Source organism: Marmota monax, unplaced genomic scaffold (assembly GCF_021218885.2).
Source record: "Marmota monax isolate L192 unplaced genomic scaffold, Marmota_monax_Labrador192_F-V1.1 WCK01_AAM20220418_F8-fsc00864, whole genome shotgun sequence".
NCBI classification, from domain to species: Eukaryota; Metazoa; Chordata; class Mammalia; order Rodentia; family Sciuridae; genus Marmota; species Marmota monax.
The window spans coordinates 54,907-80,516 of NW_026692835.1; the positions used below are offsets into that span (position 1 = coordinate 54,907).

The 25,610-nt window shown below is 35.2% G+C and overlaps 1 protein-coding gene across 7 annotated transcripts in view; it reads left to right on the top strand.

Moving 5' to 3' along the window:
* Nucleotides 1-283: 283 nt before the first annotated feature.
* LOC124095513 (lysine-specific demethylase 5D) overlaps nucleotides 284-25,610 on the top strand; it is a 47,782-nt gene continuing 22,455 nt past the window's right edge. For 2 of the 7 annotated variants that reach the window (XM_058580706.1, XM_046448683.2), the window contains exons 1-10: nucleotides 10,386-10,924; nucleotides 12,064-12,141; nucleotides 13,066-13,188; nucleotides 13,480-13,650; nucleotides 14,148-14,282; nucleotides 20,355-20,478; nucleotides 20,598-20,764; nucleotides 22,890-23,048; nucleotides 23,440-23,559; nucleotides 23,673-23,831. In XM_058580706.1, the coding sequence (XP_058436689.1) occupies nucleotides 10,775-10,924; nucleotides 12,064-12,141; nucleotides 13,066-13,188; nucleotides 13,480-13,650; nucleotides 14,148-14,282; nucleotides 20,355-20,478; nucleotides 20,598-20,764; nucleotides 22,890-23,048; nucleotides 23,440-23,559; nucleotides 23,673-23,831 (1,386 nt within the window). In that variant the 5' untranslated portion in view covers nucleotides 10,386-10,774. Of the gene's footprint in view, nucleotides 415-10,385; nucleotides 10,925-12,063; nucleotides 12,142-12,755; nucleotides 12,930-13,065; nucleotides 13,189-13,479; nucleotides 13,651-14,147; nucleotides 14,283-20,354; nucleotides 20,479-20,597; nucleotides 20,765-22,889; nucleotides 23,049-23,439; nucleotides 23,560-23,672; nucleotides 23,832-25,610 lie in introns of those variants that run through there. The other 5 variants (XM_046448680.2, XM_046448682.2, XM_046448681.2 and 2 more) reach the window with 5 other exon arrangements.

Sequence of the window (25,610 nt, forward strand, 5' to 3'; positions counted from 1 at the left end):
GACCACTGAACTGGGATTCTCCTCTATCCTCCAGGATTGAAACTTCCATGGTAAATTCACCAGCAGGCCAGCGAGGAAGAGCCTGTCAGAGGGAGATGGATTTGCAGCGAGGAGGCCTCTGAGCATCCTCGGTAGATGGCGCTCTGCCTGGCAAGCTCACCTGAAGCAGGAGATTTGTGGGACCCTGGGCAGCGGGCTGGGAGGGCTAGGAGGACTGACAGTCTTTTTCTGAGCCGAGTGTGAGAACTGCTCTCTAGAAAGCTGCCAGCGTGGTGTGGTAGGAGTCAAGCGAATCAAGTCTGGAGCAGAGGAGCTGGAGTTCTGATGGACGTTCCACTTTCTGCCTACACCTCTGCTAGTACGATCCTCCTTCTAGAATTAAGAGGGAGCCGGCTTGTGCACCAAAATCTAGAGGTAAGCTTTCCGCAGCCTCTTGGCTCAGGTTCGGCAGCGCTGTGCCCCAAAGGCCAAGTGCTGTGGTGAGCGCCCCCTCGGGATGCACAAGTAGGGTTGAACAGGAGGAATGGCAACCTCCAAAGACCCTCTGACTCGTTCATGCATAATTACGAATAGTAATTATGAGTTCTGTCCAAGGATGCCACGGGAAGGCAATCCTAGCAGGGAAGGATTTAGGAGTCCCAATCCCTACAGCGGGGCGACAGTGGCTTTCAGATATCGAGTCAGGGGGAGTGATTCCTGAGGAGAGAAGCTTCTAAGAAAAAGCCAGCGAAAATCCCTGGCGCGGGGACTCCGACATTGCTCTGAGTCCTCTGGCCAATTATCGTTGGCTCCCGAGGTGATGCCTTGCGGGGCGAAGGCCTTTTTCGGTTGCCTCCCACTAGAAGACCTCTTGCAGAAGCAAGTAGTGCCTGCTCTGGCTAGATCCGCAGGCCGGATTAGCATCCAATGCCTGGAACGCTTCACTGCCCAGAGGCCAGGATCCTTGGCAGTAGCTGCGGGTGCCGCTACTGCTGCTCCAGCTTGTCTACCGGTGGCTGGATCAGGGCTGCTTCTATGACCACCGCCTTCAGGGCTCTGGGGATCCTGGCGGGGTAGACAAATCCCCCAAACCTGGTAGCTTCTATCTGTATGCTGTTCCTCGTCGTGGACGCCGCGTTTGTCTCTTTTATGATTTGGGGTCCTTAGCTTGTGGCGATCTTTGATGTAAGGGCGTTTTAGGCCTGAAGCAGGAGTCCCAGGAGAGCGGAGCCCGTAGAAGGACGTCATCCCCAGGATTCCTAGCAGCAGCGTGGTCCCATCAGTCCAGTAAACCTCTAGTGCTTGGGAGCTCCCAACAGCATCAAAGATCAACTTTGGCTTGCCGGGTCTGACTATTCCATTCCAAGTTTTCCGAGAAATCTCCATACTGCTTTCCAGAGTTGTTTATACTTTTCAGTCTCACTTCCTCCTCCTTCTTTTCTCCCTTTTAACCTCTTCCTCCTCATTGTCTTCCCCCTTTGTCTTCTTCCTTTCTTCCATTTATTTAGTCTTCTAATTGGTGCATGATAATTATACGTGAAAGTAAAATTCATTATGATGTAGTCATGCGCATAGCCTAATTTGGGCAATTCATTCCCTAATTTCTCCCCTTTTCCAGCCCCCTTTCCCCTCACTCTCAATCTCTTTCCTCCAGTCCACTATTCTCTCTTTCATTTTCATGAGAGATCATCCTTTTAAAAACTTTTTTACTCTCTCTAGCTTTACAAGAGGGAAAGCATTTTACCCTTGGTTTTCTAAGACTAGCTTATTTCACTGAGTATGATGTTCTCCAGTTTCATTCATTTACCAGCAAATGCCATGGTTATATTCTTCTTTATTTCTAAGTAAACTGTATATTGATAAAAAATTTATTTCCACCACTTGGTTATTGTGAATTACACTGCTATAAATGCATGTATGTCTAAAGCATGTTGATTTTAGTTTTTTGGATAAATGGGGTACTTACCTGGGTCATACGGTGGTTTATTGTTAGTCTTTTGCAGAATCCCAGACTGTTTTCCAAATTCATTATACTAATTTTTAGTTCCACCAGAAATGCATGTGTACCATTTCCTTTACATTCTGACCAGCATTTATTGTGTGTGTGTGTGTGTGTGTGTGTGTGCACGCGTTGGAGGGGTGAGGGGTGGGTTGTTGCCTGATGATTGCCATTGGAGATGAAATATCTATGTAGTTTTGGTTTATATTTCCCAGGTTGCTGAGGATATAGAATAATTTTTCCCATTTATTGGTTGGACATATGCATTTTTTTCTTTTAGCAACTGTCTTTTTTACAACTTTTGCCCATTTACTGATTGGGTTACTTGCTTTTTGGTACTAAGATTTTTCAAAATGAGAAGCCGAACAGCTAAAGAAAAGAGTTGCTTAATTTTATTATGATTAAATTTACAAGCTTTTAAAAAATAAAATATGGAGAGTGTTTTATAACTAAAGATGAAGTGTAGATTATCATATAGTAATATTGCTAAACATGGGAAATCCTGGCAAAAATGATAATTATGTTTACTCCCTTCACTGTCTAGAACTTATCTTTATTTGACCATGCATGGATACTAGGATCCTTGTCTTCTTTAAAAGTGCTTCTATTAGATATGGTGACCTACCCAGACAGCGCAACTTTACAAAAACTCTTCTCAAAGTCATACAATTAAATGCTACTTTCTATTTTTTCCTTCTCCATTGTAGGGAGAATGTCTTTAAAGAGAACATTTTGTTTATTGACATTTACACTTGATCCTTATGTAGGCATTGATTTTAGACAAAAAAATGAGTTGTTATTGCGGTTCATGAATAAAATTCATTTGAGTTTGTGGTACATGAACTAGTCCAGACTTTCAAAGATAAGTTTTGTTCATTTTTTAAAAATAAAATTATCTGCTTGGTATCATGTTAAAATCCATAATTGTTAGCTGGGCCTGGCAGTACATGCTTGTAATGCCAGCAGCTTGTGAGGCGGAGACAGGAGGCTCTCCAGTTCAAAGCCAGCCTCAACAATGGTGAATCCCTGGGCAACTTAGACAGAGACCCTGTCTCTAAATAACATACAAAATAGGGCTGGGGATGTGGTTCATTGGTGGAGCATCCCTAGGTTCAATGCCCAGTAACAACAACAACAACAACAACAACAACAACAAATCTATAATAGTTTATAAGTGTCTATAAAAATGGATAAATTAATGTCTTCTGATTTTGTAGGGCAGCTGAATATCTATTCAAATTTCTAAGTCTACCATGATGCCACCATCTCCATCAAAAAAGTGTAGATTGATATAATTTTTTTCTTAACTGTTATTTTTAGAAGAAAGCAATACTCTTACACTGTCCTCCAGTTTTACTACAGTTTAAATGTTCTTGGAGTGCTTTCTTAATTTTACAGGTAGAGAAAAAAAGGTAATTCCTCTTATCAGGAACAATGATGTATTCAAGACTCCTCTCATTCCTCTAGAAGACACAGGAAGGAAAAGCTTTGCAGTTCCTTTTCAAGCAGAGTAAAATGAGATTATGGTACCATTATTATATTCATGTAACCTAAAATTATATTTTACAAGGTTAAAATTGAGTGATTTTAAAAAATAGAAAGCAGCAAATCCAATGATGATATAATAAAGAACTTAGGACATAGTAATTTTAGAGCACTTACTGAGAAAACTAAATTTTTTTATAGCAAATTAAAACATTCTCTTTTGATTTAACTTTGTAATACAGAAAACCAACCATATAAATACACACATTGAAGTACAAACCAATGAAATTAGTATGTTTGTTATTTTTCCTTCTTGTGGTACTGGGGATTGAACTCAGTGTCCTGAGCATGTGAGTCAGGCACTCTACCAACTGAGCTATAACCCCAGCCTGAGATTAGTACATTCTTAATGCTGTGAATCCCTCTGTTTCCAAAATACTTGTGTTTATCCAAAAGCAAACTAGAACTCAGTACTACTTCTCTATTCCCAAATAAACATTTATCTTTCTTTTTTAATTGAGTTACCTTTTCAAAATGTTGCATATTTTATCTATTTTGGAGGATTATTCATGATGCAGCAAATATCAATACTTCATAACTTTCTGAGACTAAATATTGTTCCATTGTGTGAAAACATCACAGTTTTGACACCCACTCATTTGATTTCCTAATATATGTTATGATATTAATTCTACAGATTAATGTGATCTTTGTGCTACTTCAAATAAGCATACATCTTATAAGATCATGCCCATCCATTTTTATTTTATTTTCTGCTGTATTTCCCATTCTGGCCTTCTTCCTAAATAATAACTCTTTTATTTTAAAGTTGGGTCATTTTCCACATTTGTTTTGACATATGAGAGAAAGCATGTGATACTCATATTTCTGTAGCTTATTGTGCTTAACATGATGTCCTCTGGTTTCACCCATTTTCCTGCAAATAAGAGGTATATTGTTTTGAAAAATGGGGAATAGTTAAAAACATTCCTCACCTCTGTTCCCAGAATTGTAGCTAAGTTAAGAGAATAATAAGAGCAACCTGGGGCCAGAAATCCAGATATACGTTATCTTAAAAGACTTGGCTATCTTTCCTGCAATTAACATTTTTCATAAAATGTTCTTGTGTGTACCCTTCTCATGCTGATTAAATAGGAAAACTAATTAAGCTAATGCTACTGATGTCACTGCTTCTGCAGCCTAACATATAAAACCCCTCACTGAGAGGGCACAGGCAGAAAACTGAGGACACTGTGCAAGGCATATGTGTCACTCATCCAGCCTGAACCATGAAGGTGCTCCTTATTAAAGCACCACAAGAAATGGAGGGGCTACCAGCCTCTCTTATTGGAATAGTCTGATTTCTAGTAAGTTTTCCCCAATAAATTGTACACCTAATGCTGTGTCCAGACACTTTATTTGGCATGTCTGCATGAAAGCCTCCCCTACTGCTCTGGCACAACTGGGCTGCACATGAGAGAATAGGATGCAGATGCAATCAATGTAAAGCACCCATATGGGTGAGATGTAATAGAAAGTTGCATTATTCCCCTTGCTCCTACAGTACAGGTGTCTTCACAGTAGCAAGATCCAAGAATCCTCTTTCTTCTTGTTACAGGGCAAGGACCTGCCAAAGAGACAAAGCAGCCATGGTAGTACTCTCAATGTTTCTTAACAATCGCAATCACGTTTCAGACATATCACTCAAGAGTAGAAGTCATGGAAAGGATGGAAAAAGAGAAAAGAGGAATCTGTCTAGGGAGACAGTGAGTCCTCTTAGGAGAAAACAACATGCCTCTCCTCCCCTTTTATTTTATTGGGGGCCCGAGGAAATTTTTCCACCCAGATATACCTTGTGCAATTTGACCGACAGCAGGATAGTTCTGTCTGAACTCTAAGGGTTCTGGGCTCTGACCTGTGGGAAGGAAACAAAAATTTGCCCTTCAGGATCACTTGTGGTCTTCTTATTTGTGTTTTGGGCCTGCATTTCTCTAGATAACAGATTGTTTTCAGAGGAGTGTGATAGATCTCATAGACTTAAGCCAAGCAGGGCTCCAGATGAACTGCTTTTTAAAAGAAGGCATGTGGGGGTCAAAGCAGTGTGCCCAGTTTATAGATTTATCCCCTTCAACTTTAGTTCCCACTGCCCATGTCTCTCTGTTACCAATCAAGCTGTGCCTACGTGGGGAAGAATCAATAGTGGCGTATTTTTTTCCTTACCTATTCTTTAATTTGAAGTATCTTGCAAGGTTAGGATGGATTAGGGAATCACTAGATATCTGTCAGCTGGGCTTGTAGGGTAGCCTAGTTATAAAGCATCCATCCAACGTGTCCAGGCTTATTGCCCAAAACAAAACAAAACAAACAAAAACAAAATACACAATAGTAATAATAATAATAATAATAACAACAACAACAACAACCTTTTTTATTTCAAAAAAGAGAAAAAAAAGACAATTAAATTTTTTTTTTTAATATTTTATTATTTTTTTTTTTATTTCTCGGCAGACACAACATCTTTGTTTGTATGTGGTGCTGAGGATCGAACCCGGGCCGCACGCATGCCAGGCGAGCGCGCTACCACTTGAGCCACATCCCCAGCCCCGACAATTAAATTTTTAACAATGTCTTAAAAACACAGTGATCAATTGTAACTTATTCCAAGTACCCTTTAATCTAGGTCTCCTTAGGTTATGTGCCCAACAGGTAGAATGATACCTACGAATTTTTCACCCTTTAATTCAGTGATAGCTAAGAATTTTTCAGCCTTCAATTTTTTTCAGTTGTAATTATGAAATATATACTGGGAATGATTGGTTGCTGAAACTAGCTGAAACTCAGCTGTGTTGTTAGCCAGAATGACCTATGGTATGTAATATTTACAGGCATACATACACTTCAGAATTTTTAAGCTGTTTCTCTGGGGATGGGCAAAGGTAGCATGTGACAGATCTCTCAATGTCTCCATTGCCAAGATATATGCTGGGTGTGGTTGGGATGGGATCCATGTGACATGCTACTCATTATTTTGGCCTTCTCAGTCTTGGGAACATTACATTGCTGGTCATATTCTACTTTCAGATGGCATGTTCCCTGATCTGCTGATTCTGGAAGGCAGAACATTTTATTTCTCTCTGCATCCTAGTTCACTTTTCCCAGAGCATAGAATTTTCATCATATTTAAATAAAGTCATTATTCAAAACTGTCTCCATTGTGACTACGAACTGAAGTAGTGTACTGGAATCCCCAAGGGGTCCCAGAGATATTTGGGTTTCAATATTGCATGCAAGTTGATTTGTAAATTATTTCTTTTTTGCTGAGTTGATCCATCTACCATCCTTATGGCCTTTTCCCCTCCCTTTGCTGTGGTTGATCTAAAGTCTATGCTACTTTAAATGCTACTATTGCCTTCTTTGTATTCTTTGTATTCTTTGTATTCTTTGTATTCTGCATGGAATATCTTATGCCATCCAACTATTGTGGTCTATGTGTGTTCTCAGAGTTGAAGTGAGCTCTTAGAGTTGGAAGCATAATACAAGTGGGTCTTTACTCAAACTCCATCAGTTACTCTTTGCCTTTTAACTAGGTAAATTAATCCATTCACAATTAATCTTTCTTTATTTTCTACTTTTTGGCACAATAATGTAGTTACTACTTTCATTTTGGGGTGTTTTTAGTCTTCATAATAAAGATATTAACCATGTTTCTACCATGTAAAATATGCAAGTATTCTTACTTAATCTATATATTGTTACCTGTCCTTTTTATACCTTCTAATATTTCCACTTTAGTCTTTATCACTTCTTTTGGTTTGAGGAACTTCTTTTACATGGTTTTGTAGGGCAGTTCTGGTGTTGATAAATTATTTCAGCTTCAGTTTGAGAATTTCTTATTTTCTCCTTTTCAAAAAAAAAAAAAAATCTTGGGACTGGGGTTGTGGCTCAGTGGTAGAGTGCTCACCTAGCATGCATGAGGCACTGGGTTCAATCCTCAGCACCACATAAATGTAAAATAAAGATATTGTGTCCACCTAAAAAAATATCTTTTCTGGCTACAGTATTCTTGGTTGGCAGTGTTTTTTGTTTGTTTAATTCCTCCAGAACTGTGAAAATATCATGACATTCTCTTTTTGACTTGTAGAATTTCTGCTGAGAAGTCTGCTTTCAGCATTTGTACAATATTTATTTATTTTTTCTGACTGCCAGGAAATTAATCTTTAAACTTAATCTTTAAATCTTAATCTTTAAACTTGGAGAGATTGACCGCTGGATATTTTAGGGTATACTGGGGGGCCTTTTGATCTTCCTGTTCCTAAGTGTTTTTTTCTCTTTCCCTACACTTTCTGTTTTTTTACACTCCCCCTGCTTTTAGCCATATATATATTTGTTCTGGGGGAGGGGGTGGTGCTAGGGATTGAACCCAGGGCCCTGTGCATGTGAGGCAAACACCCTATCATCTAAGGAATATCCCCAGTCCATTTAGCTTTATATTTTTATCTCCTCTGGCATTCTCAGTTCCTTCTTGAACTCTGAGAATTTAAATATTTGCATTTTCAATGAGATATAAAATGTCTTGTGAGCTTTTTCCATTCTTCTTTCTTTCCGTTTCAAAATCTTCTCTGACTATATTTTCAAGTAGCATGCTTTTAAACTCAGTATCTCTTTTTCTGTTTGATGTAATCAGTTACTGATGCCTCCTATCATGTTGTAAATTTCACTTAGTGTACTTTTAAACTGAATAATCTGTTCTCTTTTTTTTCAATTGATTACTCACTCACTGCTAAATTTCTCAGAGTATTGAATCTTCTCCTGTGTTTTCTTGAAGCTCACTTAATTTCCTTAAAGAAACTGTTTGAATTCTGCATCCAAAAGTTTGTTGTTTATGGCATGTTTGAAATAAATCACCAGGTCAGTCTTGAAGCGGAACATGGAACTTTATTTGCTGGCAGGGGAAAAGGGCAGCAAGCAAGTTACCTCTGCAAACTTTGACCCTTTGTAGAAGGTAGGGTACCTTTTTAAAGCTCCAAACCACAAGCTGCCAGGAATTCAATACCATGGCAACATAGGAAATGGGCCAGAGTGACCCAAGTCAGGGTACACTACACGAGAATACATTGTACAAGAATAAAAGAAATATTTTTCAATCACTATACCACTATGCCATTGACAAACAGGGTGTGCTAAGCGAGATGTGGGTTGCAGAGGTGGGAGTTTTCTCATGGGAGAAGCATTTCTTTATGAAATGGTGTCTTGGGGTAAAATGGAATTTGTCTGGTGAAGGCACTTATATCCTGGCTCATAACAACTGACATCAATTGTTCATTTGTTGAGGTCACGCTTTCTTGAAGATTTTTGACCTTTGTTGGCTTAAATGCATATGCCATCTGCACATTAAAGAATTGAGTACTCATTTTAGTCTTCATAATTTGAATTTGTTTTTTCTTGTCCTTCAAGAAATTCTAGGCTAGTTGCTCCTTTTCTCTATGCTGTGGATCTTTAAACTATTGCAAGGTTACAGTCCAGGTTTGCCCCAAGACTAAGGTTAGTGCGGTTGTCACTATTGCAGCACTAGAGGGCAACCTGAACTCAAGTTTGTCCCAAATCCACATTTAATGTGTTGTTTAGAATAAACTGAACAGAATAGATTGAACAAATAATTCTCCATAAAGTATGTGACCAATGTTACACAATTTATTTCAAACATCTTTAGGCATCAGGAAAATGCAAATCAAAACTTCATTGAGATTTCCTCCCATCCCGGTCTGATGGCAATCATCAATAATAAAAATAGGAACAAATGAAGGGGAATGTAAATTAGTTCATCCACTATGGAAATAGTATGGCAGTTTCTCACCAAACTAAAAGGAGAACTATCATATGATCCAGCTACATTACTCCTTAGTATGTATCTGAAGGAAGTGAATTCAGCATATCCACGTTTATCACTACAAGATTCCCATTGCCCAAGTAATGGAATCAAACTAAGTGCCCATCAATTAGTAAATGGATAAAATGTGGTATATGAATGCAATGTGGTATATGAATGCAATTGTAATCATACAAAAGAAAAAATCATGCCATTTGCAGGAAAATGAATAGGAGATTATTATGTTGATCAAACTAAGCCAGACTCAGTCAAATATACATATTTTCTCTAAAAAGAAATGTTTCCTCATTTATCAAGGTGTAGTTGAAATACACTTCTAAAAAGAAATGTTTCGTCATTTATCAATCTGATCAACCATTTTCCGGTTTTTCTCTTAAATATGTTATCTCTGAGAGAAATGGAACTAGAAAATTTTTTATTTTATTTCATCATTTGACACTTACTATGCTGTATTTACTATCTGGTCACTTTCTGTTGATAAAGTGTGTGTCCTTGGCTGGGGCGGGGGAGTGGGAGATTCGGAGTTTTGTTTGTATTGACAGACTGGATTTCTGGCAGTTTCTTTTTAGTTATTTGCGTTGTGCTTCAACATTAAACATGAAAGAACTGTTCTTGCCAGTTCAAAAGTTTGCTTTGCTCCCCTGCCCATAGTGTCTTCTTTTAAAATCATGTTCTGTATATTTTACATACGTTGGATAACACATTTTATACAACTTTTTTTAGCACCTTTTTCCTGTCTGAAGTGCAATGATAACAAATATACACAAGGAAAGTTAAGTGTAAGTGGAACACTGTATATGAACATAATTGTAACAGGATCATAAAATTGTAGTAACAGTTTTCTTCACAAAAGCCAACAAACAGGTACGTATCTGGAAATACATTAAGGCTTAATATGCTGTTGGCATGGACTTTCGTAAACACATTAAGTTCCTTGTAGCTTGCACCCGCAGAAAAAATAGAAACATTTTACACTCCTTCTTGTTTACTGCGCAGGCGTGACGTGCGCAATGCTTCCCTTGAAAAAAGATCCGGCGATACTATTTAAAATCTTCCCTTCCATTCCGCTGGAGAACTCTGTAAGTTAGGTGGGCGAACCGTCAGGCTGAAAATATTTTCCCGTGGTGAACTCGGTCCTCCATTTTCATCTTTTACTTAGCATGTAAAACGAGTGTCAGGTTTGGAGATAACGCCTGAAGTATAGATCCGCGGAGTGACACGGAATTAGTAGGCATAACACTGAAGAGTCAAGATGGTGGCTGCAAAACTGATAGCCACGAGGTTTGGTAAACAGCTTCAGGGATTAAACTAACTCTGGAATTTGGAAGCAAGTAAAGTTCCTGCGGCCGCGGTGTTTAGCTGGAAGTTCCATGCATCGCTGAAAAGATTGAATTTCATTTTGCGTCTTAGTACTCAGGTCGGACATGGAGCCGGCGTCCGAAGATTTCCTACCGCCGCCTGAGTGCCCTGTGTTCGAACCTAGCTGGGCAGAATTTCGAGACCCCCTTGGCTACATAGCCAAAATCAGGCCGATCGCAGAGAAGTCCGGCATTTGCAAAATACGCCCACCTGCGGTAAGTATGCTTAACGTGGAATAGGGTAGTGCTTTCATTTGCGTTAGGCTTCCCTTATTTAACAAGGCCTCAGATTTATGAATCTGAAGTTTAGATCCTCAGAGTTGAGATTTGAATCTTTCTAACTCATTTTTTATCTTACTTATTAAGTCCGGGCCTCAGGAAACTTGCCCAGTTGCCACATTTTTTGTTATGAAGATTTGACGTGGAATGTTTCTGCAAAGAGCCATACGCTGAAGAAATTAACGTAGTCAGAAGTACTTGATTTAATAACAGAAACAGCGAATAAGACAGAAATTTGTGTTGTTATTAGCAACTTGGCCTGGGATTTTTTTTCTCTCTCCCTTAACTTGGGAGTGTGTAAAAACAAAAAGGCACGGGGCATGCGGAAAGGCCTCTTCTGTTGATGGTTTGAAACTGGTAGGAATTTGGCTTAATTAAAAGTGTATCTTTTTTAAAAAAATATTTCTTTAAGTTTTTGGAGTTGCTGGGGATTGAACCCAGGGCCGTGTGCAAGCACTCTACCAACTGCGCTACATACCCTGCTTTGATTAAAAATAAGGAATGCTAACAGATGGATCATTATTAAACAAAACAATGTTTAAGGCCTTAAATTTCTAACTACAATGATGGCTAAATTTATGCACAGCCTACTGCTCTTTTGGCAGGTTTTTACTTTCTGCACATTTGCTTTTTTTATTTATATGTTCATATTTCTCTTAGAATTCATAATTATAGTTAGATGCAACTTTTCCAGAGTGCTGAGGATAAGAAGAAATATTGGGTTAGGTTTGAAAATAAATTTTGTTCACATTAGGTTCATTTTCATTCTTCTTAAGACATACTTTTATTCACTTATGCCTTTTCTTTTTTTTCCTTCTGTAAAGTTGGCTCTTAGGATGTGGAGGTTTTTTATTCGTTTTGATTTTTGAGTGTTAAGGAGGAAGAGCATTGATTAATAGGCTTTTTTCCTTATGGCTTTTCTTTTTTAACTTTATTTTCAAGAAGCAATCATTGGAAGCTTTTGAAAATGCAAATAAGTACCAGGAAGATAGAAACAAATGATTACAATTCTCATCCTCTTTCTTCTCCTTTGCGCTGTAATCACCTATTTTTTTTTTTTTTAAACTTCCTTCTAGAATTGGCAACCTCCTTTTGCAGTAGAAGTTGACAACTTTAGATTTACTCCTCGAATCCAGAGGCTGAATGAACTGGAAGTAAGTTTGTGAAGTTCACTTTTATAGAGGAACCTAAGTTTTAATCTTGTCTGTTAGTTTTATAATAATGTAGTTAAGGATCTAGGCTTTGAAATCATGCATATTTCATTTTAACTACAGTTTCCTCTTAGAGTATTGATTTTTCAGGAAGTCTTTTGAAAATGTATTATTACTGTTGTAAAAGGTGGGATTATGAGGAAGGCCTTAAATTTTTGGAAATGATTCATGTGTTCTGCAATAGAGTGAGCTTAGAGCTATCAAAAATAGATAAATAACTAGTTTCTCATTTCTTTTCCTATATCAACCTTTCTTATCATTTTGAATTTTTTCAAGGTAGTAAAAGGGCCTTTAAAACATCTTGAGTAAAGTAGACTCTGAGAAGCAAAGATTGCATCTTAAAACAGTCAACCAAGTGTTCATATTCAAATTACTATTCAATTTTGTTTTACTGACACTTTGTTTTACTGCTGTGATTTTCAGTAGAATGGGTACTGGAAGCTTCATTTGACTGAAAAGTTAAAAAGGAATAATTTTCAGAAAATGAATTTTGATAATATTTGACATAGAATGGAAAAATATTTTAGTTTTTTTTTTTTTGATTGCTTTATCTGTAGTTGGATATCTGAAGGAAAACATTAAATAGAGCCTAAAAAGTCTTGAGCAAGCCATCTTTAAGCCCTGCATAATTCTTTAAATGTAGGCTCTGAAGACTTTTTCATTTAAAGTATCACCTTATTTCCTCTTGAAGACCCAGCTTATTTGAGCTTTTTGTGGATATTCATAGGAAGGTACGTAGTAAAGCCTTAAGTGTAGTATATTAGTAGAGAACTGGTACTATAAAGATACTGCTTCTTCACCCACTTTGCACTGGAACAAAGTAAAGTTAAGGAATAAACCAGCTTCATAGGGCCTTCTCCTCCTCAGGCTCAGACAAGAGTGAAACTGAACTATTTGGATCAGATTGCAAAGTTCTGGGAAATCCAAGGCTCTTCATTAAAGATTCCCAATGTGGAGCGGAAGATCTTGGACCTCTACAGTCTTAGTAAGGTAAGAGTAGTTGATGTGTTTAAAAAAAAGGAAAAAAGAAAGAAAGAAAGAAAGTGTTCTTTTATAGAGGATGCTTGTGCTTGGTAGTAGAACATTGTATCTTTGTGGTAGTAAAGGAATGAATGTAGAACCTGATAATATTTTTAATATATTTGGTCCTAAAATGGTTGGCATTGGGGGTGATTACATCCTAGATTTCAAGTTTTCGTGCTGTTTCTTCTTTTTTTGGGTGGGGGGGGAGATCTCTCCAGTATTGTCACAGTTTATTCACATTCCTTTGTATTTTTTCAGATTGTAATGGAAGAGGGTGGGTATGAAGCCATATGCAAGGACCGTCGGTGGGCTCGGGTAGCCCAGCGCCTTAATTACCCACCAGGAAAAAATATCGGATCTCTACTACGATCTCACTATGAACGCATCATTTACCCCTATGAAATGTTTCAATCTGGAGCCAACCTTGTGGTAAGGACCCTTAGATGGTTTGGGGCCCTAATATGATTTAATTGTTTTTGTTGTTATCTTCCCTTTTTTAATTTGTGCTTTTCTCCTACATTGTGATGTTCTAAATTTGTATAAAGAGTCTGGAGATACAGAAGTTAGCCCTGGGCAACCTGTTTGTATAAAGAAATCTTATATCTGCTTTGCTAATTATATAAGCAATAGAGGGTACTTACCCTGTTAACTCAGCAGTTCCCTGTCTGCTAAGACCTTTTAATGAACCAGATCTTAAGACTGGTGATAAAACTTAAGGTTCAGATCTCCATAGTCCAAAGACCATATTTGTTTCACTCTGCTTTTCAGTTTGCTCATAAAGGTCCAGGGAAATTAGAGGGTATTTACTTAAATATCCTCTATTGCTGAATGAGTAGATTTATTTGAATTATATTTTTTTTACTCCAGAGGTCTTTGGTTAACTGTAATGGTCACTCAATTCCTGACCCAATCCTTTTCTTGTTCAGCAGTGTAATACACATCCATTTGACAGTGAGGAAAAAGACAAGGAATACAAGCCCCACAGCATCCCCCTTAGACAGTCTGTCCAGCCTTCAAAGTTCAGCAGCTACAGTCGGCGGGCAAAAAGACTACAACCTGAAGTGAGTATATGTTTAACTTTTTATAAGTAGATAAAGTTTATCTTAAACTTGCTCTTGGTGAAAATTCATTTTTGTATTGTATTCTTTTTTTTCCTCCCATTTTTAATATAACACTGGTTCAATATGAAATTGGTTGGAAATGAATTTCAGTTATTTTATTATTATTGTTTACAGTTATTTTGTTTTTGCAATTTTACTATTTCACATTTTAAAAGCAAACATAAAGCTTTTAATACACTTGATTTTTTGAAACAGGATGAGTTTTGTAAAGTAGATCATACAATTTGTTTTTTTAACTATTGTTCTGTGATCTTTTAAGTTATGGTTAATAAAACCTTGCTGCAAGGAAGGACACAGGAGAGGCTCAATTAAGTAGTTTTTCATACTGATAAGTCTTCAAAAATAAGTCACTATATATCACTCAAGGTTACTGGGAAACTGCAGTCTTAGTCAGGAGTTAGTCTTAGTAAACAGGTTAGGAGGATTGAGTCGTTGGAATACGGTTAGGAGACTTAAGCTATATAAGCTATGCAGGTATTCCCTTTTGTATGACATCTAGTCTGGAATAATTAAGGTAGAATATTATAGTCCCCTAACTAAGGCTGGACAGACAGGCTAACTCTAAGGTGTTTATGCCACTCTCTTAGAGGAAGCTTGGCTCTGGATTAATTAGCATTTACCAGAGACACAAGCTTGTGCCTTATGGTGTCTTAAGAACTGGACAGCAAGCTTTACCATTGCCAAATGTAACAAAGAGTTGAAACTGTGAACAGTATAGTTTTATTACTTATCTTCTAGCTAAGCCAATTTTGAATATTCTGCATACAGTTTCTCATACTATTTTATATGTCTGTAACATAAATTACAGTGAAATAAATCAGACTGAAGTTGTATATTTTTAGGAGTTTTGTGGCTTTGTTTTGTGTGTGCATGGTACTGGAGCTTGAATCCTGGGCCTTGCATGCTAGGCAAGGACTGCACAGTTGAGCTACATCTCCAAACCTTTCTTTTTTTGATACCAGGATTTGAACCCAGGAGCACTTATCAGCCATATTTCCTGCCCTTTTTCATATTTATTTTAGAGATAGGACTGAGTTGTTTTATGGCCTTGCTAAATTGCTGAGGAAGCCTTTGATCTTATAATCCACTTTCCTCAGCCCCCTGAGCCTCTAAGATTATAGGCATGTACCACTGCACCAGCTTCAAACCTTTTTAAAATTTAAGATGGGTCTTGCTGAGTTTCCCTTTATAGCTTTGCATTTGTGATTTTTGTGCTCTGCTCTTTTGTCTAGCTGGAATTACAGACTTATGTCTAAATAATATTAAATTTTGAAAATTTTAAACTTGAGCATGTAGAACAAAAAATTGAGAATTTTCTATTAAAATTCAGCTGGATTCTACATTAGTGCTTTAATACCTTATGGAAGGAATTGCATCTGGGAAAAAGAAAAAAGAAAGAAGAGTAGCATGTAATAACTTGGAAACCAATAAAGGTTGAAATTTCCAGTCTTGTATACAAAATTTTTTAAGATCAGTCAGATATAGACATCTTTTGTTTTGTAACGGAATATCCCTTTTTCTGGAAATTGTAATGATTATTCTTGACTGATGTGGTGAATATCAGTTACATTTTCTAACAGTCACATTTTCCTTTTTTATTTAATTTTTTTTATTATTAGTTATTCAAAACATTACAAAGCTCTTGACACATTATATTTCATACATTTGATTCAAGTGGGTTATGAACTCCCAATTCTTCCCGTATATAGATAATCACATCAGTTACACATCCACGTTTTTACATACTGCCTTACTAGTGTCTGTTGTATTCTACTGCCTTTCCTATTCTCTACTATTCTCCCTCCCCTCCCCTCCCATCTTCTCTCTCTACCCCATCTACTGTACTTCATTTCTCCCTTGTTTTTTTTTTCCCTTTCCCCTCACTTCCTCTTATATGTAATTTTGTATAACAATGAGGGTCTCCTTCCATTTCCATGCAATTTACCTTCTCTTTCCCTTTCCCTCCCACCTCTCGTCCCTGTTTAATGTTAATCTTCTTATGTTCTTCCTCCCTGCTCTGTTCTTAGTTGCTCTCCTTATATCAAAGAAGACATTTGGCATTTGTTTTTTAAGGATTGGCTAGCTTCACTTAGCATAATCTGCTCTAGTGCCATCCATTTCCCTGCAAATGCCATGATTTTGTCATTTCTTAGTGCTGCATAATACTCCATTGTGTATAAATGCCACTTTTTTTTTTATCCATTCATCTATTGAATGGCATCTAGGTTGGTTCTACAGTCTAGCTATTGTGAATTGTGCTGCTATGAACATCGATGTAGCAGTATCCCTGTAGTACACTCTTTTAAGGTCTTTAGGGAATAGTCCAAGAAGGGGGATAGCTGGGTCAAATGGTGGTTCCATTCCCAGCTTTCCATCACATTTTCTTTATTCATTTATTTGTTAATAATATCTAATTGCATAGAAGCATCTGATTCCTTATCTTAGTTACCATGAATACTGCTGAAATAAATATGGACTTAGAAATGTCTTTGGCATATTGATTTATTTCCTTTGATTTATTTCAGAGTGGTGTAGCTGGATCATGTAATAGTTTTATTTTTAGCTTTTGAGGAATCTCCAGACTGTTCTTTTATGACTATACCAATTTACATTCCCCCCAACCAGTATTTATTCTTATATTTTTTTGGTTTGGTAATAGACATTCTAACTGGATGCAACTGTATCTCCTAGTTTTGATTTGCATTTCTGTGATGAATAATAATATTGCACATTTTTCATTTGTTTGCAATTAAATTTGCATTATATTTTTTATTTTGAGAACTTTCCCGAATGTTTGCCCATTTAAAAATTGGATTGCTTGTTTATTTTGTTGATTTTGAATTTCTTATACTAACTTGTCAAATGAATAGCTGACAAATATTTTGTCCCACTTTATAAATGGTCTCTTGTTGTTTTATTATTGTTCACTATTCTGAGTTTTTAATCTGATGAAATGTTGTCAATTTTTGCTTTAGTTTCCTGTGCTTTGGTTTCTATCCAGAATGTCATTTCCTATACCAGTGTCTTGAAGTGTTTGCTCTAAGATTCTCTCTAGTAATTTCAGTTTTAGATCTTATATTAAGGTGTTTGATCTCTTTTAAGTTGATGTTTATATGGAGTAAGAGATACTGGTGAATTTTCAGTCTTCTGGATGTGGATTGCAATTTACTCAGTACCATTATGGAAAGACTGACCTTTCTCTGTCAATACTTTTGTGTGTTTGAGACAGTTGGCTGTAGACAAACTTTATTTATTTACTTTTGTTGTTGGACTCTATTCGATCTAGAGTACAAGTGTCTTATTTTTATGCCAATATCATATGATTTTTGGTGGTGGTGGTTCATGTTTTTGTTTTTTTGTTAGTCTCTGTACTTAGATCTTAAAATCAGGTATTGTGATATCGCCAGCATTACTCTTTCTGCTCAGGATTATTTGGCCTTTGGGAATCTTTTTGTGAATTTTTTGATGATTTCTTTTCTAGCTTTATGAAAAATGCTATAAATATTTTGATTGGGATTGCATTCAGTCTTTAGATTGCTTTGGGTAATGTAGACATTCAATTAGAATTAGAAGTGTGGACTGTTAATACTCCCAACCCATGAACATGGGAGTTCTTCCCATTTTTTTGTGTCATCTTAATTGCTTTTTTTTTTCCCCTTCAGTTTTAATTTAGAAGTTTTTCACTTTCTTGGTTAAATTTATACCTAGCAGTTTTATCTTTGTGTGGCTATCATGAATGGGTTTGCTTTTATCATTCTCAGAAAATTTATTATTGGAACAAGAAAAGTTACTAATTTTTATATGTTGATTTTATATCCTACAATTTTCCTGAATTTGTTAATCATTTGTAATAATCTTATGATGGAATTTTTGTCTAAGTAGAAAATTATATCTCCAAACAGGGATAATTTGACTTCATCCCTTCCTGATTGTATACCTTTTTATTTTATTCTATTACCTAATTGATCTGACTAAAATGTCTAGTACTACATTGAATAAGAGCTATAAGAGAGGATTTTGTCTTGTTCCTAATTTTAGAAGAAGTACTTTCAGTTTTTCTCCATTTACTCTGATCTTAGCTGTAAGTTTGTTGTGCCTTTATCAAGAGATGATTCTCCTGTACCTAATTTGTTTAGGGCTCTTATTATGAAAGCCCAGTGAATATCATGAAATGCTTTTCTGCATTGGTTGACATGATAATTGATAATGTGGTTTTTATTTCTCATTTTTATTTATGTGGTGGATTACATTTGTTGATTTTTACATGCTGAAGCATCCTTATGTCCCTGGAATGAAAACAACATTATTATGGTGAATGATGTTTTTCATGTGTTATATTCAACTTGCTAGTGTTTTGTTGAGAATTTTTGCACTCAGGAGGGAATTTGGTTTCTAGTTTTCTTTTTTTGTAATGTCCTTGTCTAGTTTTGGTAATGGGCTACTAATGCTAGCTTCATAGAATGAGTTTGGAATGATTTCTTCTGATGATTCTACACCATAGTTTGAGAAGAATTATTTGCCAGTCTTAATCTATAGAAGTGACTGATGACGTGGAGAGATCAATGACTTTAAAAAAAAAGTTTGATTTTTTTTTATACTTCTCAAAATGAGTGACATAGCATAGTACACAGGATTACAGGGGTACGTACCAACATCAGTTAGTCAAGAGGCAGAAAGCGCAAGGACCAACCATAGCCTGTGTTGTAGCAATTGTAAACATTTTAGAAAGAGCCAATTTGAATAATTGTAGGGGTTCTGGAGCATAGGGACTGCTTTTAATTTTCAAGTATCTGACCCTAAGTTGATTTTCAGCAGGAGAAATAATGGTTTTATAGGTTAGATGGAGAAATTGATGTAGTTATAATTTAAGATAGGTTGATTTATGTGTGAAAAGATGAACTCTTTAACAAGTTTGGCAGTTATCTCTGCATGAGATTGTTGCTTTTATCATTTGTTTTTCAGCCAGTTTATTATTGGAACAAGAAAATTTTTGTGTGTTGACTTTATATCCTTCAATTTTCTTATTGACAATGAAGTCAATAAGTTCTCTCAACTTTAGAATATTACAAAATAGGGAAAACAAAAAAATACAATTAATTGAATAAATAGCATTATTATTTATGATGCCCCAAAGTTGGAAATACCTTCAATGTTGTGTAATGAAAGAATAGATTATATTAGTTCTAGAATACCAAGATGTGTCTAGAATACCAGCATATAGGTGGACCGATGAATACACATTGATATTTTCATACAGAGTACTTAGTTACACAAATTAATATGAGAAAAAGAATGTTATTTGTGTTTCCATGTGTGTTTTTATATAGAGAAAATTCATATAGATTTAAGTGTATATAAACTTATGTATAGAAAATAATCTAAGAAATGTTACATGGGAAGGAGAAATGTAATAGGATTAATTGAAAGTGTAATACAGATAAAATATAAATAAAATACATCTCTCAATGTTCACTAAAAATAGTTACATGCTGAAAATGATTGATATATATGCATACACACATAAAAAATACATATTTTGGCAAATTATGGATTTACGTTTTCCTAGGTCTCTTGTTACACTGGAGAGAAGACTCATTTCTAATCATTTTCATTTAAAGAGAAAAGGAATCCTCTTTTAACTTTGTATCTTTTATATCATTGTAGAAAGGTTATTCATGTTGGATTCTTTACTATATGGTGTAACTTATGAAATTTGAGCATCCGTTTTGTTGCCAATATGGTTATTTCAATATCTTTTTTATAATATGAAAAAACTGAGAAAAATTATCTTAGAAATATTTTTATTCATTTTTTTCTTACCCGATTATACCTTGCCCTCAGGTAAAACATTCACAAATGGATGAAAATTGTTGGAAGCTTTTAATCTTTGTGATCTCTTTTACTTTTATAACACAGGGGTGTTTTCTAAATATGAAAGTCTGTATGTTACCTTCAAAGTATTGTGTCTTTACATATAAAGCTCTCATCTTTGTTTGAACTTTCTTTTAATAGCCAGAGCCCACAGAAGAGGACATTGAGAAAAATCCAGAGCTAAAGAAACTACAAATATATGGGGCAGGCCCCAAGATGATGGGCTTGGGGCTTGTGGCTAAGGATAAAACTCTACGGAAGAAAGGTAAACCTTAACTGGCTAAGTCAGTGTGAAAGATAGACTAGTAAAATACCATGAGAGGAATGGTTTATAAATCCTGATGTCAGAAAAGGATGTTTTCAGAGTTATTTCTGACTCCACAGGTAAAGAAGGGGTTATGTCGTGTCCCCCAACTCTTACGGTGAAAGAAGAACATAGTGGGGATGGGAAAGTAGTATCAGCATTATCTAAAGAGGACTTGAGTCACAGCATAGAACCCTGCACCAAGATGACTATGCGACTCAGGAAGAATCACCACACTACGCCATTTGTAAGAATTCATCTGTTTTCTTTTTTTTTTTTTAGCAGTTTTAAACTATTTAAATTAGATTCAGTTGTTATTATATTTTATCACATCTTACTTTCCCTTTCCCCTTTGTATAAGAAGATTATGGCTAGAAAAAGGAAGAAAATTTTAAGGTATTTAGAGGCAAGAGCAAAATTCCTCTTAATTTTTAGGTTAGGATTTTCCACCAAATTGTATTCTCTTTTCAACTCCTTAAAAACAAATTTGAATTTTCATAGTTAAATTTTATAGAAGATAATTTTGTCACATATAAATTATGTGAAAGAACAGTTGTTTCCGGTAAATGCTTTAGGACTTTCAGAGAGTCTGTCAATTTTTGTGTAGTAGTTCTTTTGTAATTTTGATTTACTTATGTGCTTTGAACAGTTGCAATTTATTCTCTTTATTTTACCTTTCTTTCTCCTCTTACTTGAAAGATTTATATAATCTTCTACAGTCTGTTTTTTTAAATTTCTTTTTTTTTATTGTCCATCTTTCTCTTCAGCTAATTTCACTATTTTGATTGCTTATGCCTTCTCCTGTGAAAGTATTTATGTTAGGGAAGGCTTATCTTTGAACGTATGTTTTATATCACATTACATACTCTTCATATTTCTCCAAATAATCTTCATCTGATAACTTAGAGATTATCTTTAATACCACTATCATGTCCTCATTTGTCCTGGGTTTCTTATAGATTGTCATAGATAGATCTTATCCAAATTTGGGAATGATTATGTTTCTCTCAGTCCTGGTATAGTTATATTTCTATTTATTTTTTTACTAAAGTATAGCTTGCATACATAAAAATAAGTAGATTAGTTTTGTTTGCTCTTTCAGTATTGGACAGTATATTCTCTTTCATGTTGTTATAGTTGAAAAGTTTTATTGCTTAATGATTTCTTGTGCTTTTGTTTTCTTATCTCCGACTTTTACACAACTATCTATTTTTTTATTTTTTATTTTTTAAAATTTTTAAATTTGTTTTAAATAATTACACATGACAGTACAACGACCTTGACATATCATACATTTGAATCAGATGGGATATAATTTCTCATTTTTCTGAGTGTACCATAACTGTATCTATTTTATTGTTCAGTGAATTTTTGGTAGATTTCAGTTATTTTTTAATATTTATTTTTGGCTGTAGTTGGACACAATACCTTTGTTTTATTTATTTTTATTTATGTAGTGCTGAGGATCCAATCCAGGGTCTCACACGCCTGGTGAGCATTCTACTGCTGATCTACAATCCCACCCTCTAGTTCTTGACTACTTAGAATAATTTCACTATGAATATTAAGCTTTCAAATGTTTGCCTTTAAGTAACATGTAGATAATTTTTCATTGTGAATCTACCCTAATAAAAATTTATTTACACATTTTCTTTCTTAGTCCTTGGCACTAGAGTTTTTCAATAGTATCTTAAGAATTCAGGTTCTTTAGTCTGTCCTTAATGTTTATTCTTGTGACTTACCATTTGGGTCTCTGATTGAATCATTGTTTAAACCAGACATTTTTAGAGTGAAAATGATTATTTACTAAACTAAAACTTACTAAAAGAATAGGCATAGTTGGTTATTCAGTCTTTTGATCTTTTTTTTTTTAATTTATTTTGCGATCTATACCAAATATTTTCAGCAATTTGTAATTCTGTAAATGATCAATGCTAGTTCATATCTTATGATTTTAGTTTGCATTTCTGAAACTTTAATAAAAGGTCCTCAGTGTTACTGCCCCCAAAGACATTAAATATGGTTCGTTAATTTATTAATGTGTTATATTGCTTAGTTAATTATTCATGTCCTGTTTGTTGTATTTTTTACCAGAAAGTGAACTCAAGAGCAAAACATGGTATGGTAGTTAATGTTAAGAATGAATGGTCTGGGCCTCGGGGTGTGGTTTAGTGGTAGAACACTTGCCTGACGTGTGAGGCCCTGGGTTTGAGTTTCAGCACCACATATAAATAAATAAGTAAATAAATAAAATAAAGGTCCATCCACAACGACGGCAACTAAATTAAACAACAACTAAAGAATGAATGATTTCACAATCTGGAATTTCGAATCCTGGAGCAAGTACCTTATATTTTTATTTTTCCTGTTAGATTGATTCATATGTTTGCCGAATATGCTCTCGGGGGGATGAAGATGATAAACTGCTTCTCTGTGATGGCTGTGAAGATAATTACCATATCTTCTGCCTATTGCCACCCCTTCCTGAGATTCCTAGAGGGGTGTGGAGATGCCCAAAATGCATCTTGGCAGTAAGTCTTGTCCATCATAGATGTTTTAATTTTAGTGCTTTTTAATTTCTGTCATTTGTCTTCCTGAATTAAGGGAAACTAAGAGTATATGATAATTTGTATCCTTTTCTGAGTACCTTTTAATTATGTATCTCAAGAATGCATGAGTAAAGTATCCGTAAGATGGGAACAACCAGAGAAAAAGGACAGTAATTATGTGGCTTAAATGATGGCAGCAAAGAGAGAAACATTCGGTTTGGTAGATACTGAAGAAATTATCCTACCTGGAAACATAGGAAAACTTGAAGTTATAGAGTAAGATATTGAACAACCTAAAGAAACTTCTTTAGCTTTATTCCTAGTACTTCTTTACCTGTTGCTTTTGTTTTGCTAAAATACGTTTTTATTTCAGGAGTGTAAACGGCCCCCTGAAGCTTTTGGTTTTGAACAGGCTACCCAGGAGTACACTTTGCAGAGTTTTGGTGAGATGGCTGATTCCTTCAAGGCTGACTACTTCAACATGCCTGTACATGTATGTGACTGGGACTGGGATGATATGGAGTAGTGTCTGGTAATCTTAGTTTTCATGAAGACAAGGTAATAAAGTATAGAGGGCTATACTCATATTTTCACCTGATATCATAGATGGTGCCTACAGAAGTCGTGGAGAAGGAATTCTGGAGGTTGGTGAGCAGCATTGAGGAAGATGTGACAGTTGAATATGGAGCAGACATTCATTCCAGAGAATTTGGCAGTGGTTTTCCTGTCAGCAGTAATAAACGGAACCTGTCCCCTGAGGAAGAGGTAATGTAGTTGGTGATTTATGTTAATATTATGATAAAGAAAAGTAAAATCTTTTGTCCTTGTATGCTCTTATACAGTGTTTTTTTCACAATGAGAGATTAATTTATCTGTTAGTTACCCAGAAGTATAACGGCTGTCATTACTACCACTTTTTTTACTCTCTACATTAAGAGGATAATAACTTGATATGATCATTTAGGAGTTGTACTACTTTGTCATCGTTCTCTAAATGTAAATATTTAAAGCTATCACTTTTTAGTTATATATAGCGAAAAACAAGTACTATGATGAATTTTTTTATAGTCATAGCTTAAAAGAACTAAAAGGGTCTTCAAGAAATGCCCTGGCATGATGATGCATTCCTATGAACTCAGAATGCTGAGACAGGAGGATTGCAAGTTCAAGTCCAGCATTAGCAACTTAGATACTTTCTTAAAATACTAGGAGTTGTGGCTTAAGGTAAAGGGTCTTTGGATTCAGTTCCCCGCCAGAATTAGTGCACTCATTAAATTTGCCATTTTTTTTTACTTGAGGTGTAAGACAGACCACTCACTTTATCCTTTAATACAAGATATTATCTTAGATCATATAGATGTTCTAAATGCTCATTATATTAAAAATTTCCTTCAGTAGAGAAGCAAAATATTTGGAAAGAGGAAATTAAAAAGTAATCTTCCATATGTAGTATAGGGAATGCAATATAATATAATTAGATATATTATGTAGTATATAATATAATATGGAATTCCTACTGTAATTATTGTCATGCTGATCAGATGACCAGAGTAAAAAGAATTAATATTTGGCTTTGTGTATAGATTGGCCTTTAGACAGATGATCTAGATAGCAAAAGTAGTGTTTTGAGAAGATAGTTCAGCCATAAAATATTCAATATATTTATATATCTGTATAATTTCTACTATATATGTAGTATCATTTTGCCTTGGATTTTTAAAAACAGACTGTTATGGAAAACATAATATACTGATTTATATTTATGAGAAAAGAAGGAAATCACTTATGTCTCCATTGATAATATTTTAGTATATTTCCAGTGGAGTTTTGAAATTAAATAAAAATTATGTGATGTTTGAAGTCACAAAAATATGTAGCCTTTTCATTAATTATAAAACATAGTAATCAAATTCTTAAATATACATTTCATTAGTTTCAAATATGATTACATTGAGAAAATTGCTTTTCTATAAGTATTATATTTCCACTAATAACTAAAGGACCCAGTATCTTAAATTATAAGTTTTCTTACAATTTTTTAGCATTTAATTACATATATGTATATATATATATATATCTACAAAGCCTTCTTGGTCAGTTTTATGCTTTGAAGTTTCATCTGCATTGTTCTTAGCTTTAATTCTTGCTTTTCACTATTGTATAATACTGTATCCCAGATTTATTCTAACAACAACATTTATATATTTTCCTATATGAATCATTTTTTATTTTTGCTTTATATTTGCAGTTGAATTGAGGTATGTTCAGAATTGATTAATAAAGTGAGATACAAGTTATGCTCAAACTAGTGAGAAGACTTCAGATTTTGATCAATGATAATGGTTATACTGCTGATTTAGAAGCTATAAATTTAATCAAATATGCTTTATATTATTAATTAATGAGGCCAAATACTTTTCATTAGGGTTAATTGTACAGTTGAACAACTTGAGACATATGATTCATATTTCATAAACTGTTAGAAGTTCTCAGGCATTTACACATGTATAATATATACGTATGTATATAGAGACCTGAGTATAT